The sequence below is a fragment of the Stylophora pistillata genome, chromosome 5 (assembly GCF_964205215.1).
Source record: "Stylophora pistillata chromosome 5, jaStyPist1.2, whole genome shotgun sequence".
Taxonomy (NCBI): Eukaryota; Metazoa; Cnidaria; class Anthozoa; order Scleractinia; family Pocilloporidae; genus Stylophora; species Stylophora pistillata.
The window spans coordinates 31,283,782-31,301,583 of NC_142523.1; the positions used below are offsets into that span (position 1 = coordinate 31,283,782).

General features: G+C 39.1%; 2 protein-coding genes and 1 pseudogene across 3 annotated transcripts in view; 2 read left to right on the plus strand and 1 right to left on the minus strand.

The window, feature by feature from the left end:
* Positions 1–17,802, minus strand: part of LOC111347607 (uncharacterized) — a 563,268-nt gene that overhangs the window by 69,671 nt on the left and 475,795 nt on the right. The window lies entirely within an intron of this gene.
* On the plus strand, positions 4,991–12,172 carry LOC148731441 (uncharacterized; annotated as a pseudogene). The gene is made up of 2 exons (XR_016001636.1): positions 4,991–5,186; positions 5,729–12,172. The product of XR_016001636.1 is annotated as an uncharacterized LOC148731441 (transcript).
* LOC148731442 (uncharacterized) lies at positions 14,022–15,129 on the plus strand. The gene has a single exon (XM_088760762.1). It carries the CDS (start codon positions 14,022–14,024, stop codon positions 14,901–14,903), a length of 882 nt encoding a protein of 293 aa, XP_088616888.1. The 3' UTR covers positions 14,904–15,129.

The window sequence follows — 17,802 nt, forward strand, 5'->3', positions numbered from 1 at the left end:
TCGTCAAAATGCGGCACAACTCGTAAAAATACTCAGCGATACTACACAACCAAATGTCGAATAAGTTATTTATTATCCAACACGCCAAACTGTTATTTCAGTGCGGGCGAATTTCGCGGATTTTATTTGCGAGGAGTGCGTGACAGAAGTATGCGAAGCGGAACGGAATTGGCGCGTTGTTGTGTTGCTGTTTCTATTTTCTTCATTAATGAAGAAATTTTCTGGTCGTCAAGCTGTTTTTCTTCGTTCGATTCATCTAATGAACTTGGACCTATACTTGCTAGCCATTTTGACTCTTCGTCGTCGGAAATATGATTCAAATTGTTCGCCCCTTGATTATTTTTTTTTTTCGTAACCACAATTCAATTCTTCGCTCGCGCGGTGCGAGAAAACCTGTTTAACCGGTACTACAATAGACGAGTACAGATACCGCGTGATATTTGTACTCGTCTATGGCGTTATTTGTACTCGACTTGGTGTAGTTGGATAATAAAGTCTCTTAACCGGACGGATGTACAGCGATTCTTTATTTGGTGAATGAAAAACCTCATCGCTTATTTCGCTTTGTTTTTTCCTCTGATGTAAATTGGAACGTTTCGATAGCAAGGAAACGGTCTGGAGTCTTTATTCTTCGTGCCAGCCCATCACGATCTAAAACGGCAGTGAAAAGATGATCAGATCAACAATAGTATTTAAGAGCCTTACTGTGTTCCTCAAGGCACTGAAATAAGTCTCACTGGTAAGTACATTATGTCAGAGTGTAATTTAGTTGTTTCCGTAAAGGGCCAGGACTTGCCAATTATGAAATTTAAACTAAACTTCTACCTGTCTTCGGACAACAACAAGAGCTACATGTCTTTGCCCTCGAGATTGATCACGAACGAAGATCGTTAAGTTTCTTGCCAATAAGCACATTAGGTATGTTTTGAAGATGGGAAGATTTTCGAATGTATGTTGTCTAAGGTAAAACCGTAGAAAGAAATTGACACAGACAACTCCGCAGTCGATTAAGATCTTCTCTGCTTCATCGTTTTCCAGACACGTTTCCCCCTAATTTTGTAACCCTATATTCTTTCAGCTGGCTCTACATTTTACTATAAGTAAAATGCTGAATGTTGTCGCTGAAGATAACCGGTGAACTGAATACTAAACTGTTCGTTCAAAAATTTTCCTTTCGGTGAAAGGCTCAGTTTAGTGCTTTTTTCATTTTTTACTTCATAAATTGTTACAATGTCGCTCTGTAAGGGGACTATAATCAGAACCTTCTAGAAGAGGACATTCGAATATGATTGAACTCGATTATTTCTGAAGGTCACAGTATGTAACTAATCAGTTTCACTTTCATGTTCTTGTTTATTAGCTTCTAAACAGCTCATATTGTGCTTGCGTCGGTTTTCTTTCTTACTTATTCTCTTTCCGATTGCGTAGTCTTACGCACGCATTTTTTGTTTCAGTGTTTCTATTTGTGTATGTTGGACAGATCACTGGCATCGATTTCATGTGAATCACATTTGGAGGTAACTATACTTAATGATAATGATTATAACAACTTTATTATTTTACTTATATAGCGCATCGCGGTGCGGTGTACAATATTCTTTCGGAATGGTCTAAAAGCAAATAATACATATGGAATTGTAATTTAATGTGAACAGGGAGGGAGTGGGGATGGGGTAAGCTCAATCTTACCCCCCCCGTCTCACTTCTTCCACGCTAAGTAAGGTTATCGTACCCAACTTAATGACGAATTTTCTAGAGTTTTGTAGAGCGAAAGAACTTCGAAAAATAATGAAGGTTAACGTGTCGAGGCACATCATAGTGTTGTTTGCTGCGGAGAGATGATGGAAAAAGAATCAAACCAAAGCAAACTCAATAGTTGTCAGTAAAACAATTGATATTAAACTTGCAGAGTGCAGCTATTTAGGGAGGTAGATAAGGTGTTCTGCCTGAAGGCCAAAGAAGTTTTCGCTTTCGCGTTGGTCGAGTGTTTTGTTGACTACAGAAAGCAGCCTATGTTCTTTATCGCAGATGATCAATCACCACCAAAAAGTTTCCAAAACTTGGCAGGAGCAAGTACCTTAGTATCATTTGCATGAAATTTATGAGTAGCAGATACAACTCTTTTCAAACGAAAACTACTTCCTAGAATTGCTATATTGGAAGAGAAGGAGCTTCATGAGACCGTAACAAGATGAAATTTACCCGTGAAATCTCCCATCTTCCTCAACGGAAATTTCCCTACATCGGTGAAAATGTTATTGATGTTATTTTTTTATGCTTTGTAATTTCTTTAATCTAATATTCTGAGTTTATCAAATCAACAAAAGAGCTTCTATGTTTGGTTGGGCACCGAATATCTTCAATACTTCAAAGCAGGTTGCTTCTTATTTCAAATGGATTTCTTAGCTCAAGCTGAAGAAGGTCTTTACCAGCTCTATTTTCAGTTTAAGTCATCCTTTCATTCAAGTTGACTATTTTTCAACGATCAAAGTTTGTTTGAGTGAGTGCAAAGAAAAGTAACCAGGAAAATACAGAATATTTTCTCTTAACTGACGTAACCCAAAAACCTGTCTTTCTTACTTCAGCAAAACAAAAGCAGTTCAAATGGCCCATTGATATGGCGTCAAAATTATTCGATCATCGCTTTATTAGTATTGTGCGGCGTTCCAACTAAATCTCTCGAAGTCTCTTGTCCTGTCTTGCTTAGAGACGTGATTTATGTGCATTGCGACGAAGCCAGGTTAGCTTTCGCATGCGAGTTCCTCAAGTGTTTTGTTGACTACAGAAAGCAGCATATATTCTTTATTGCTGATAAAGTATTATTACCTCACGAAAAGTTTCTAGAACTTTGACAACGTGAAGCAAACTTTAATTCCCTTACCTGAAAGTTATGCGTAGCAGATACAACTCGTTTCAAACGAAAAAGAAACAAGCGAACATTTTAGAATACTTATCTTGATACGAAACAAGCTGCAGGAGAAGGAGCGTAATACAGTAAACTATTTTAGCAAAAAGATAAAACCACTGCGACTTCTGCTATCGTCGCTTTAAGTTAGAAAAGAAATGTTTGTGACCTTACGTTCTTTTGATACTCTAACTGATATGATCCATTGTCTAATATGCTGACCGTATCAAATGAACAAAAGACGGAACTGTTTAGTTAAGTTGACAGTAATTATGAAGAACGCAAGGGGCAAAAAGTAGCGGATTACGGCTGCCACAACTTCATTAAAACTCCAGAAATTTAGCTGGGAGAATCATCCATTTTAAGGACTAGAGGTGGAAGAGATAAGACCAGCACTGCGGTGCCACGGTATAACAGCACTGCATTGCCACAGTATACCAGCACTGCAGTGCCAGAGTATACCAGCACTGCAGTGCCACAGTATACCAGCACTGCATTGCCACAGTATACCAGCACTGTAGTGTTAGTTCCAGAACTCAGTGAGATAAACCAGCTGCGAAAAAACTGCCAAAGCCTTTGAAACTTTGAGATGTAATGTCCGTGAGATGAAGAAGAAACGAAATAAATAGCGAACAAAACCAGTGCTTTTCGTGAAACGTCTTCTTAAATTTGTTCCAAACGTCAATATTGCATAAAAGAACGCTTATTATGTCAAATGTATATCTTGGCTCAGGCTGGAAAGAATTCTGTTTCTCTACCAACTTTTAACACAGACCCTGTTCAGTCATTTTCACTTATCTTTCATTACAGATGACTTGCCGTGAAAGTAAGCCTTGACTGATAACAGTTACGTAAGCCGTGAACAAAAAGTAAATATATTTGCAAATTCTTGCGAAAGAAACCTCAAGCAACAGAAACCCAGAGCAAATCTGTAGCAGCACTAGATGCAGAAGGCTTCCTTCCGCTGTTAGGAGCCGTCTAGATTGTCAAACAGCATGAGAATTTCTAATATTTATTTACTAATCAGATCAAAGTCGTTCAAATCTCTGTCTTACTTTGCGGTAAGAAGTGATGGACCAGAAATCATAACAAACTATTCTTAAAACTTCTCAAACAAAAGAAAAATAGATGACATATTGCCATGTTTCTGTTCAATAATAGATGACAAAAGTGTCACGTGAGGCACAGCAGAGTGTGTCACTGATGTTCTTACTATTTTGACGTCTTCTGTGATCTATTACTAAACAGACCCACGGCATCATGGATAATCTATTATTCAATTTATTATTACTTATATAGCGCAAAATACATGTGGATATGATCTAATGCGCTAGAATTCTGATTGTTTTATATGATAAATGCGTCTGTCCTCCAATCGATCATAGGTAAGAACCAATCACAATGCCAGCGTTATTTAGCTTATGATACATAAAACATCAGATATGCTGCTGTGTGTAGCTTTAAATGCATGTGATTCTTAACTATTCAACCTTTGATTGCAGACAGTTTAAGTATTCCAAAGGTTTCTCAAACTTCCAGAACGGTATGTATTATCTAAGTTACTGATTCAAGTGAGTTCCAGATAATTTTTTTCTCTCAATTTGCTTTTGTTATCGATCTATAGCTTTAGAGTGATAATCTCCATTCGTGGAGAAACCTCCGTTCACGAGTTGACGTAAATTAAAGTTAACCGTCACGTGTGGTGTGTATCATTTTATACAGTACGCTGGGAATTTATTTCGGCTCAGGTTGGCAAAGTTCTCTAGTATTTCTCTAAGAGTGATGGCTGGTTTCACTTTACGCTATCATACTTGAATGAAGTGAGAAGCGATTCTTTATTGATCACTAGAAAGTGAGCTGAGAGAATGGAATTCAATGTTAAGAGACCTTATCAACTAAGATTATCATAACTAATTACCTCGGACGCAAAAAAGATAAACTGAGAAGACAGAAAAAACTTCGTATAGCTGAAAAATTATTGACTTTGACCATCAGTTTTCAGATGAATTTTGTTCCCTGGCCAAATGATTAAAAAATCAGGCGACTTCTATCGAGCCATGATTCGTATTTAAGCTCAAATGTGTCTCGCAAAAATAACTATGCTGGGAACAAATGAGAAATGAAATAAACAAGAACATTAAATAACAGGAGAGCGAGAAGACTTGCACCGTATTCCTGATGCTTTAAACTTTTTCTTTATTATAGGAAAATTCATTACCTGAGGAGGGATTCGTGCGATATCAGTTTTTGCAGGAAAGTTAACGCGAAATTGACGAGTTAGGTGATCGATTTTCCATAAGTCGCATATTTGAACAAAAATTAGTAAAATCAGAGTTAACTTCGTTTGCTTCTTCGGATGAGAGAAAAAAAGGCTGATAGTTTCAAAAGAAACTGTTTCAGGTTGAGTCGGTGGGGGTAACGAAATAATTTGAATATATCAACAAAGTTGAAATGGTAAATTGGCCACCATTACGATTATAAAAGCTGACGTTTCGAGCGTTAGCCATTCGCTCCGACGAAGGTCTAACGCTCGAAGCGTCAGCTTTTTAAATCTTAGCGGTGGCAAATTTACCGTTTCAACTTTGTTGATATATTTAAAGTATATTGAGAAAAAAGATTATGTGAAGTAGTTAAAAGTAACCTTGATTCTTCGCTGCTCAATTTTCCTTCATATCCTTAGTCCTAGCGTCAATTTAGCCCCACCCTGAGAATAAAGGAAACAGACTTCCTTGGTTCTGACCCACCCCTTTCCTACAGATCTTGACACATACTATTTTCAAAGACAACCCTAATGCGTATTAACAAAACTTTGGTTTTGCTCAGGTTCAAACAAGAAATGGCCGCTGCATTTGAATACACGGAAGAGCAGCTAAATTACTTCAGGATTTGTTACGTTGTCACTGATATTATAACAGAGGGTCTGCGAACAATCTTTAAACAAGAATGGGACAGTCGCCACAAGACAAGACTAGGAGAATGGAAAGATCAACCTAAAAATGGAATGGACTTTTGGAATGGGGAGTCCCCTAAGAAGAGAAGCAAAAACGTTCTGCTGTTATCAACCATGCAGAATGGCGATAGAGCTGAATGGGATTGTACCATGCTGTTTTACGCTATTCTTTTTTCAGATTGTATCCACGGTCTCAACTCAGTGGTTCGATCAAACATACATGATCTAAGAAATATCCGGAATGAAATCGCACACGACGAAGCAGGCCAACTCTCTGACCGAGATTTCAACATTGTTATATCGCGGGTGAAAACTGCATTCGTCGCCCTCGGTCTTCCCACATTAAAAATCAATGAGGTCCAAAATCAATCAACCTTCCCCACAGAGGAGTTAAGTGAAGTTTTAAGGGAGGTTAACGACCTGAGACAAAAACTTAAAGAGAAGGAAAAGGAACTTCAAGTAAAAGAAGAAGAGAGGCTTGCCTTGCAAGAACAGTTACACGCAGATGTCTCTCCATTTTGCATTCTCCCTCCTAAACCAACACACGACATCGCTGCTCGAGAATCTGAAGTTGATGAAATTATGCGAAACCTGCAAACATTAAAACGCACCGATGATGGGATGAGCATACTGTATTTGTCAGGAAATCCAGGAAGTGGCAAATCTCAGCTGGCCCGTTTAGCAGCCAAGCGATTCTTCGACGAAGTCAAAGAAACTTCTTCAGCAGCTTCATTTGTCATGACACTGAATGCTGAAAGCCCAGAAACAATTTTGAATTCGTATGTCGATTTTGCTCAACATTGCAAATGTCCCGGATATGAAATAACAAACACTTACGGCTCGAAGGATTTGAACACAGACGAGAAGATTTCATATCTCAAGTCCCTAATAAATGCAAAAATTAAGCATTACACCTCATGGCTGGTGGTAGTTGATAATGGGAACTCTCTTTCAAGCGGTCATTTGCCTGATGCAGGAAACGAGGCGTGGGCAAGGGGCCAGATGCTAATAACAACGCAGGGCACTGCGTCTATGCCGTTAGCAAGCTCTTCCGTAGAAAACATTTCTGTCAGCGCAGGAATGCAACCTAACGACGCATGCTCTTTGCTGAGCATTCTTTCTGATATCCCAATTAATGACATAGAGAAAGAAGTTGCTAAGTTATTAGACTACCAGCCACTTGCCTTAGCGGCTGCAGCCACGTATGTGCGACAAGTTCGTAAGAGTAAGGTATCCTCGAAATTTGGCTGGAGCGACTACTTGAAGAAATTGGAAGAGGGGAAACGAAGTGCTACTGAAATCAGACTTGCTGAGAGCAATCCAAGCTATCCAAACTCCATAACCAAAGTAATAACACTCGCTGTCGAAAAAGCGATGGCGGACGATATAATTTTCCATCACATCTTCAATTTTCTCTCTGTGTGTGCATTACAGCCGATCCTTCAAGAAGCTGTTATCGAGTACATCAGAGCAGTAGATGAAGATTTTGAAGATGAAGATATGATGAGAATGAGAATGAATCAATGTTCATTATTGCTGACTGAAAAAAAAGAAGAGGGGGAAGAAGAAGAGGAAGAAGAAGGAAAAGTGAGTGGTGTCTATATTCGAGCTCATGGTATTGTTCACGATGTTATTAAATCTGCGACGAAAGATTACACAAAGGATGAAGTTTACGAAGTGGTATATGGGGCTGTAATTTCATTCTCAAAATTCGAAAAATTAGCTTCTATTGATGTGGGAACAAAATTAGCTCCCCATTTAAAGATGTTAAGCTTAAAACTTGAACATTTGGTAATTAGAAGAGAAAAGCCAGAATTCTCCGAAAGAGCACTTAAGTCTTTGAGTTCTTACGCTGGTGGCCTTTGCACCCTCGGTGAGATGTGCCATGACCACAGTGAGTTTGGAGCAGCGATAGTCTTTTATAAATTCCAGTTAAAAATGATTGAGTCAAATCACGAAAGAAAAGGACCTGAAAAAAGCAGCATGTTACAGCAAATTGGGTATTGTACATAAGGAGCTGGGCAAAACAGATCAAGCAAAAGACTACCATAATCATGCACTGGAGATTCGTCTGAAGAAGCTGGAACCTGATCATGTTGATGTTGCAGCCTCTTACAACAATCTGGGTAATTTACACAAAGCGCTGGGCGAGACAGATCAAGCAAAAGACTACTATAATCATGCACTGGAGATTCGTCTGAAGAAGCTTGGACCTGATCATGTTGATGTTGCAGCCTCTTACAACAATCTGAGTAATTTGCACAGTGACCTGGGCGAAACAGATCAAGCAAAAGACTACTATAATCATGCACTGGAGATTCGTCTGAAGAAGCTAGGACCTGATCATGTTAAAGTTGCAAACTCTTACAAAAATCTGGGTATTTTACACAGTGACCTGGGCGAAACAGATCAAGCAAAAGACTACTATAACCATGCACTGGAGATTGATCTGAAGAAGCTTGGACCTGATCATGTTAAGGTTGCAAACTCTTACTACAATCTGGGTATTTTACACAAAGCGCTGGGCGAAACAGATCAAGCAAAAGACTACTATAATCATGCACTGGAGATTCGTCTGAAGAAGCTTCGACCTGATCATGTTAATGTTGCAGACTCTTACCACAATCTGGGTATTTTACACATAGCGCTGGGCGAAAGAGATCAAGCAAAAGACTACTATAATCATGCACTGGAGATTCGTCTGAAGAAGCTTGGACCTGATCATGTTAAAGTTGCAGACTCTTACCACAATCTGGGTATTTTACTCAAAGCGCTGGGCGAAACAGATCAAGCAAAAGACTACTATAATCATGCACTGGAGATTTATCTGAAGAAGCTTGGACCTGATCATGTTAAGGTTGCAAACTCTTACTACAATCTGGGTATTTTACACAAAGCGCTGGGCGAAACAGATCAAGCAAAAGACTACTATAATCATGCACTGGAGATTCGTCTGAAGAAGCTTGGACCTGATCATGTTAAAGTTGCAGACTCTTACCACAATCTGGGTATTTTACACAAAGCGCTGGGCGAAACAGATCAAGCAAAAGACTATTATAATCATGCACTGGAGATTTATCTGAAGAAGCTTGGACCTGATCATGTTAATGTTGCAGACTCTTACTACAATCTGGGTATTTTACACAAAGCGCTGGGCGAAACAGATCAAGCAAAAGACTACTATAATCCTGCACTGGAGATTTATCTGAGGAAGCTTGGACCTGATCATGTTAAAGTTGCAGACTCTTACCGCAATCTGGGTATTTTAGACAAAGCGCTGGGCGAAACAGATCAAGCAAAAGACTACCATAAGCGTGCACTGGAGATTCGTCTGAAGAAGCTGGGACCTGCTCATGTTCATGTTGCAGACTCTTACTACAATCTGGGTATTTTACACAGTGACCTGGGCGAAACAGATCAAGCAAAAGACTACTATAATCATGCACTGGAGATTCGTCTGAAGAAGCTTGGACCTGATCATGTTGATGTTGCAGCCTCTTACAACAATCTGGGTAATTTGCACAGTGACCTGGGCGAAACAGATCAAGCAAAAGACTACTATAATCATGCACTGGAGATTCGTCTGAAGAAGCTAGGACCTGATCATGTTAAAGTTGCAAACTCTTACAAAAATCTGGGTATTTTACACAGTGACCTGGGCGAAACAGATCAAGCAAAAGACTACTATAACCATGCACTGGAGATTGATCTGAAGAAGCTTGGACCTGATCATGTTAAGGTTGCAAACTCTTACTACAATCTGGGTATTTTACACAAAGCGCTGGGCGAAACAGATCAAGCAAAAGACTACTATAATCATGCACTGGAGATTCGTCTGAAGAAGCTTCGACCTGATCATGTTAATGTTGCAGACTCTTACCACAATCTGGGTATTTTACACAAAGCGCTGGGCGAAAGAGATCAAGCAAAAGACTACTATAATCATGCACTGGAGATTCGTCTGAAGAAGCTTGGACCTGATCATGTTAAAGTTGCAGACTCTTACCACAATCTGGGTATTTTACACAAAGCGCTGGGCGAAACAGATCAAGCAAAAGACTACTATAATCATGCACTGGAGATTTATCTGAAGAAGCTTGGACCTGATCATGTTAAGGTTGCAAACTCTTACTACAATCTGGGTATTTTACACAAAGCGCTGGGCGAAACAGATCAAGCAAAAGACTACTATAATCATGCACTGGAGATTCGTCTGAAGAAGCTTGGACCTGATCATGTTAAAGTTGCAGACTCTTACCACAATCTGGGTATTTTACACAAAGCGCTGGGCGAAACAGATCAAGCAAAAGACTATTATAATCATGCACTGGAGATTTATCTGAAGAAGCTTGGACCTGATCATGTTAATGTTGCAGACTCTTACTACAATCTGGGTATTTTACACAAAGCGCTGGGCGAAACAGATCAAGCAAAAGACTACTATAATCCTGCACTGGAGATTTATCTGAAGAAGCTTGGACCTGATCATGTTAAAGTTGCAGACTCTTACCACAATCTGGGTATTTTAGACAAAGCGCTGGGCGAAACAGATCAAGCAAAAGACTACCATAAGCGTGCACTGGAGATTCGTCTGAAGAAGCTGGGACCTGCTCATGTTGATGTTGCAGACTCTTACTACAATCTGGGTATTTTACACAGTGACCTGGGCGAAACAGATCAAGCAAAAGACTACTATAATCATGCACTGGAGATTCGTCTGAAGAAGCTTAAACCTGATCATGTTAAAGTTGCAGACTCTTACCACAATCTGGGTATTTTACACAAAGCGCTGGGCGAAACAGATCAAGCAAAAGACTACTATAATCATGCACTGGAGATTCGTCTGAAGAAGCTTGGACCTGATCATGTTGATGTTGCAAACTCTTACAACAATCTGGCTACTTTACACAGTGACCTGGGTGAAACAGATCAAGCAAAAGACTACTATAATCATGCACTGGAGATTTATCTGAAGAAGCTTGGACCTGATCATGTTGATGTTGCAGACTCTTACAACAATCTGGGTGTTTTACACAGTCACCTGGGCGAAACAGATCAAGCAAAAGACTACCATAAGCGTGCACTGGAGATTCGTCAGAAAAATCTAGGACCTGATCATGTTAAAGTTGCAGCCTCTTACAACAATCTGGGTATTTTACACGAAGCGCTGGGCGAAACAGATCAAGCAAAAGACTACTATAAACGTGCACTGGAGATTCATCTGAAGAAGCTTGGACCTGATCATATTAATGTTGCAGCCTCTTACAAGAATCTGGGTAATTTGCACAGTGACCTGGACGAACTCCAAGAGGCGAAGCATTGTCTTGATCGTGCACTGCTAATTTTTATTTCGAAATAAGGTCAAGATCATGTTAGGGTACGAGAGGTCAGGAGGAACTTATCTCGGCTACAACAGAAAGGGAGGTACGTCGTGGAGTAAGGGTTAAGCTGCTTTGAAAAGAAGAAAAGATGGACGTGTAAATAGTCTAGAAACTGTGCTAATTTATAAACGGTGAAGGCCTTTAATTCTGTTTAGACGTTGCTGTCCCTTTTGCTGGAGAAGTTTCGCCAAAATCTATACCGTTTTGATATTTTCGTTATATTTGATATCACTTGAGCTTCTTCTATCCTGATCTGCAAACTCTGTGATCGGACACAGTTTAAAGATGTTTCCTTGCTTGCAGTCCCACGGTCCAGGACAAAATCGTTTATGAGTCGCCATTTAGTGCTGCTTCTTCTGAATTATGACTTTTGATTGATTGGCTTGTGTACATATCACTCTCTTCTTATCAGCAACGTATATTTATAAAGTGAAAGGTAGCCTGGTGGTTTCGTTATGTTTTATATTTGATGGAACTTAAACCAAAAACAGGCTCCTCCTGTAAGAAGGAGTATAATTGACAAGGTTTCCAAATGAATAGCTCAGGACTTCATAGCACTGTAGATCTCAGTCTGAGAAGTTTAAAAGTATTGTAATAGATTAAGAGACTCCTTCTGGTATTACCTTAGAATTTAAAATTTCGTTGAAGTGGAGACAAACGCTTTATCTACTATTTTTTCATACATTCTTAGATGAAAGTCGCGCGTTAACTACAGAGTGTACGAGGTGCTTCGTTTAATCGGGATGATTAGGTCTAGTAATGGTTGATTTCGACTCGGTGCATCTCAGTTCACCGATCTTTAGAATAATGACGGACTATATGTACATTAGCCTTTTGTGAGAGCTTACGTAAGTTTATATATTTGTTTTGCGGTCAAATGTGATATCGTAAGAGATGATGTTTTATTCAAATACGCAGACATTTTTTTGCATCAAATAGATCCTTGTGTGGTTATTATCTTTCGATTTTACTTTTGGAGCGTTCAGTGGCCCCTCCCCACCCAGATTATTCAAGCATGATTTGTTTTAGCGTCGCCCCTTTGGCAAGCTCGTTATCTTTTTTATTAAATTGAGTGAAACCCGAAGAGATTGCAAAACTTTAGCAGCGGCTTCAGTTGTGTATCCCTGGCGCTTGTTCCATTGTTTGTCCCCCTTCCCCGGGCCAAAAATTTTTATGTACACCTTTGGTTTAGATCCGTTGGTGAGGTTGCCGTGTACGTCGTTCCCTCCGGTTTGATGACTCTGTTTATGACGTAGACAAGTCACATGGACTTTTGTTCGATCATAAAACAGCAAACGTATGTGTTTTCTGAAGCTTTCGATTACAATGTTCTTCTTAACCTTTTTCATTTTCAATTGTAAACATTTGTGAAAAAAGGAAAAACTCACAGCTTTGAAAATGGCTTTTCGTCGCGGAAAGTAAAATGGATAGAGCAAAGACGCACAACACACACAAAGAATAAAGCATATTTTATCATGAATTTGCAACTCTACATCACACTTATAGGTCGTGGCAGTACAGACCCTGCAGCGTTCGGTCCATCCAAACCCAATGAGAGCCAATATGCCCAAAGAAAGTTTGAGCAAGTGAGGTTAATAATAAATGATTTATTAGAGGGCAGTCTGACCAAAATTTGCCGATTTTCGAGAACAAAAATACACGGTGTTCAGGCGGATTGCAATTTGAAAAAAAATTGATCTTTTACTTAAGGAAAACCGACGGTAAAAGTTTGAAACAAACATGGAGGAAAAGCCAGTAGAAAAAACGACGTGGTAACTCACTGAACGGCGCATGCGTGCACGCGATTAAATAATAATACGTCGGAACACACGGCCTACGACCGTTTCCGCGAAAACGGTCCGAATGGCAAAATCCCAACCGAGTAAAAACTAATCACAGCGCTCGGATTTACCTCAAGTCTACTTGGCCGTATGAAACTATCAAAGTGACCCTATGGGGGACCCATAGATATATTATGCAGAATACAATTGTTTATTTCATGCGGTCAAGTCTAAGGTTAAAAATTAAACGTGATATTTAATTCTTATACCCCCTTAACGATGAGTAAGTTCTTAAGAGGGAATAGTCAGTAGTTCAATTTTGGTAATTGTTTATCCCACCTACATGTCCAGCACAAAATTAGCCGTCATCCCTATAATAATAGCTTCACCATCATTGGTAAGATACATGCCATCGGTGCCATGAGGCAGTTTTCATGGAGCAGAATACAAATTAACATTTGAATCAGTGTCTGAATGATTAAGAAATCGTGTTTCGATGAATTGCTGTGCAAACTTTGGTAAAAAGCAGAAACATTTTTCAAAGCACTTTGAATGGATAATTAATGGCTAGTGTTTCGAAACAAGGGCTACCTGAATTTAAACTGATAAGAACGTCTTGGGCAGAGATTCGATGGCCCGAAAACGTAGGCAGCGTAAATCATAGATCACGAATTATGGATAAACCCAAGAGGAACATAAATGGTTTAAATGGAGGCTTGTTTTAAACAATAACAAAGGCGACACCAAAACATCGGGAGCTACATTCCCTACACTTTGCGAAAAGTCATGAGCTACTTAAACGTGCACCTGCTCTTTTATACAGAGAAGATGCAGGAGACGGGGCCTTTTGTGTTAATTGTCCTTCTCTAAGAAGACTAGAATGTCTAACCCTGGGGACTGGGTCGAGGCACGAAAGATGGCGGCCACGCCGAAAATGTGCTCGTAGTATCTTTACAGTTTCGCAGCCCTAGTGGTGGTTAAAATATATTTAATAACCGTTTGCAATGCCTGACGAATCACCGAACAAGAAAGGAGCCGTGGATAAAGGCAGAAAACGAACAAGGGAAGGCAGCTCTCAAACAGACGAGGAAGACGAGTTCGATCAACATCACAAACATGGATGCAAAAAGTGCCTCGAAACAACAAACTCGAGGCTCTCCGGTATTGAAGAGAAACTCAACATGCTATTAACTGTACTTCCCGAGTTGGAAACTTATAAAAAGAGGATTCCTCTTCTTGAAGAAGAAAACAAAACCCTGCAAACGAGCTTAGAGAACTCGCAAGCAGAGATAGAAGACCTAAAAGCCATTGTTCATGATGTTAATTTAAAGCAAGGAGCAGCCGACACCTCCAGTGAACGCATCAAGAGCGATCTGAAAGAGCTACATCGCCGACATGTTAAACTCGAATGTCACAGCCGTAGAGGAAATATGAAATTCTTTGGAATAACGGAACGTGAAAACGAAACAAACAATGACACCGAACTCGCCCTAAGAGAATTCATGCGTACGAAGCTAAAGATCCTTCCAGTCGACGAAGAAAACATTCATTTTGACAGAGTCCACAGAATTACTTCACGCCGTTCCCAATCAAATCGAAGTCTTCAACCGAGACTTATTATAGTTAGGCTGACGGATTTTCAAGATAAATTTTTCATCAAATCCTATATCAAAAATCTTCCAAGGGGTACCGGATTTGGAGTATCCGACGATTTTCCCAAAGAAGTTGACGAGGTAAGGAAGGTGTTATATCCGATCCTAAAGGTGGCCAAGCGCGATAAGAAGACTGCATACTTCATTGTCGAAAAGCTGATCATCAATGGTGCTCTTTACCGTGGCGAAGAAACATCCCAATTTCCTTTCTATGGGCGTTTAATGGACAACTAAGCTGAAATGAACGCTAAAACCGTAGTTAAGTTGAGTTTGTTTTTCTTTTTTTTTTTTTGTACGGAACCACCTACTTGAGAGCTGCGGCTTTTCACTTCGATATCCAGTCAAAACGCCGCACAAAGCTTTAGGTAAGTCTTTAATAGTTATGCGTTTCTGTATACGTTTCCGTAAGTGTTTTCTTTTTAGCTTTATCTTCTGTTATGTTGATCAATTTTGTTTCGATGTCAACGAAGTAATAAGAATCAAAGAAGGAGTTCAGGAACAAATAGAAATTTTTTCTGTCGTTATGAAATTGTATTGTATTGTATTTTTTTTTTTTTTTTAACAGTTTATTAATTTCTGGAAAATCAATTCCCTTGTAGTTTAAATAGCAAACACAATTCTCAGTAGTTACTCGACAATTAACATGCAAACAATAATGTGGTAAATAGATCAACTGTAATTAAATTTGACTAGTGTAACTGTATTGTTATATATGTATTGTAAGTAGTGTAAGTTAATGTAGTTTAAACATGGTGTAAGAAGTAATTATAGTGTAAGTACATGTGTAAGTGTAATAAATAATGCTGTATTAATAAAAAAAAAAAATAAAAAATAAAAAAGAATGTCTAACCCTTTGCAGATGTCATAGCAAAAGTAGCGCATGCTACTGAGTTATATCAAGACCCTGAGTGTTAGTCTGCCCTGGGGCTTGAACCAGACCTCTAACCTTAGACCTCGGAGCTAAAGTCGCCCAGGAGCCATCAAACTCGCCAAATTGAGAAGCACTCTATTTTTTTTACTAGGTATGAACAGACTATCCTGCAATTGTCCTGCTCGTGATGTTGATAATTTACAGAGGCGCATACTAAGAAATGTTATGTTTACAACAATGAGTAGTGGAAATATGATAGTTTTGTTGTCTTTATTTGAAAATGATGTGGTGTTCCAAAGATTTTTGGACGATTGTAGTTTGCTGGTGCATGAGGCTAAAAATCAAGGAGGTAACAATGTACTAGAAGGGACGAGAATGGCGATCATGACGAATGATATAAATTAACATACCTTCCAAGGCAAGTAATGTAGTGGCCGAGTTCTGATTTTGGACGCTTGCGGCCAATTTTCTTATTTTGGAAACTGGTGTATGATTTTTTTTTTCTTTTTTTTTTTTTTAATTTTGACGGTAATGTCTGATTTTTGACAAAGGGGCCGATTTTTCGATTTTGGACAGCAAATGATCAGTTATCCAAACAAGTCAATTATCCTAGCCTCCAAGCGCGCCTCCAACTAGACCAGCGGTGGCCAAGAAGAAATAAGAAGAAAACTCACTTGTGATTTCAATGGTGAAGTTACACGTGACATTGTTTCCTGATTGGTCCATTGCATGACACAGAATAACACGATTCCTTTATTGAACGATTGAGGAGGTTGGTGGATTTGCTGATCATGAGTTGTCCGTAGCAACCGGTTTCGTGCAGGTAACCGACGATAAAAATTTTTCTCGTTCAGCATAAGATGACATGAGGTTTTTTGGACATGTGACACCAAACGTGAGAGGAACAAGATCTGGAATGGAAAAGAGTTCGTTCGTTTCAAGCGAAAGAACAAACATAAATCAAGCTGACATATCACCTGATGTCAACTCTAACCTGACCTTCGTACAGAGTTTTAGTATTTTTCACAACAGAAATGACGCATGGAACACTCATCGATTTCCCAATCTTTAAGCTCGCAATTAATTTATTTTTATCAGCACTTGCACAAAATATCTCCTTGGCTCGTTACCAAAATGGCAGAACCTATTATCTTTCGGGTCGAATACTGGCTTGGTTAACGGGAACATACAAAAGGCTTTCAAATCTTTCCCGAAATAATTTTTAACTGGAAAGTAACAGTTTCCCATAAAATAATGAACAATTAAAACTTATGATCACACGAACACAATAACATACGCGAAAACGTTTATCGGAGGCAAAAAGCTCAATATAGTATGAAGGTTGCAAGTTATGGGTAAACAAGTTGTGTACACAAAACTTATTGAAAAGAACTGCTGGACACAAAAATAAAAACTGCGGACGTAACACAAAGTTCGTACTGATATGGAAACCAGAAGAGAACTTAAGTTCCAAAAAACATGGTTAGGTAGTTATTTAAGGCCCTCTCTATTCAATTATTTCTTAGAGGGAATTTTCTGTGTAATAATAATGGTATAGGATAAAATATGAACTGGACTGGACTGTTTTTTGGACTATTTTTTGCACGATTTTTTTGAACGATTTTTTGGACCATTTTATAAGGGGTCGGCACACCTTTAGTACTCAGGGAGGAGTGGGTGCTGTCGAAAAGTACTGTGGGAGGGGTTGGGAAGAGTTTTGTTACTCAGGGAGAGGTGGTAGGTGGTTGTAATTGTAAACACTACTGGTTAATGGAGTTTTTACTCGATCGTACAGGTTATTTTAATCGGTTTTTCAACTGCCTTCAATCAAAATGTTTGCGCTAGGCCGTGGTGTTTCTTTAATTTTTAGTAATGCGAAAATGCCACGTATACACTGGACGTAAATTTTTATCGAAAATATCGCGTTTACGATCTTCCACTGTAGAGTTACTAGTCTGGCGTAGGTTATGCGTGTGCCTTTCGAGTCGACTTGTGCACCATCAGTTTTCCTTTGGGTATACAGTGTGTAATTACCAGATTTATCTATCTTCTTTTTGTCATTGAAGTTATCAGACGAGATCACGAAATTCCCGGTCCTTGGCGCTTGACTAGAATTCACAAGCACTATCGTAATTTTTACATTTGTACGTTTACTATATGAAATCATTTTTGGTACAATCGAGTGTCTTGAGTGCACTTAGTGGGTTTTGATTGTTTTTAAACAGGCGCGCGGAAGAAAATTTAGTGGTGAACAATAAAGAC

Bases quoted from the DNA above. Each gene is read 5' to 3' on its own strand.
- LOC148731442 (XM_088760762.1), top strand. From the start codon at position 14,022: ATGCCTGACGAATCACCGAACAAGAAAGGAGCCGTGGATAAAGGCAGA.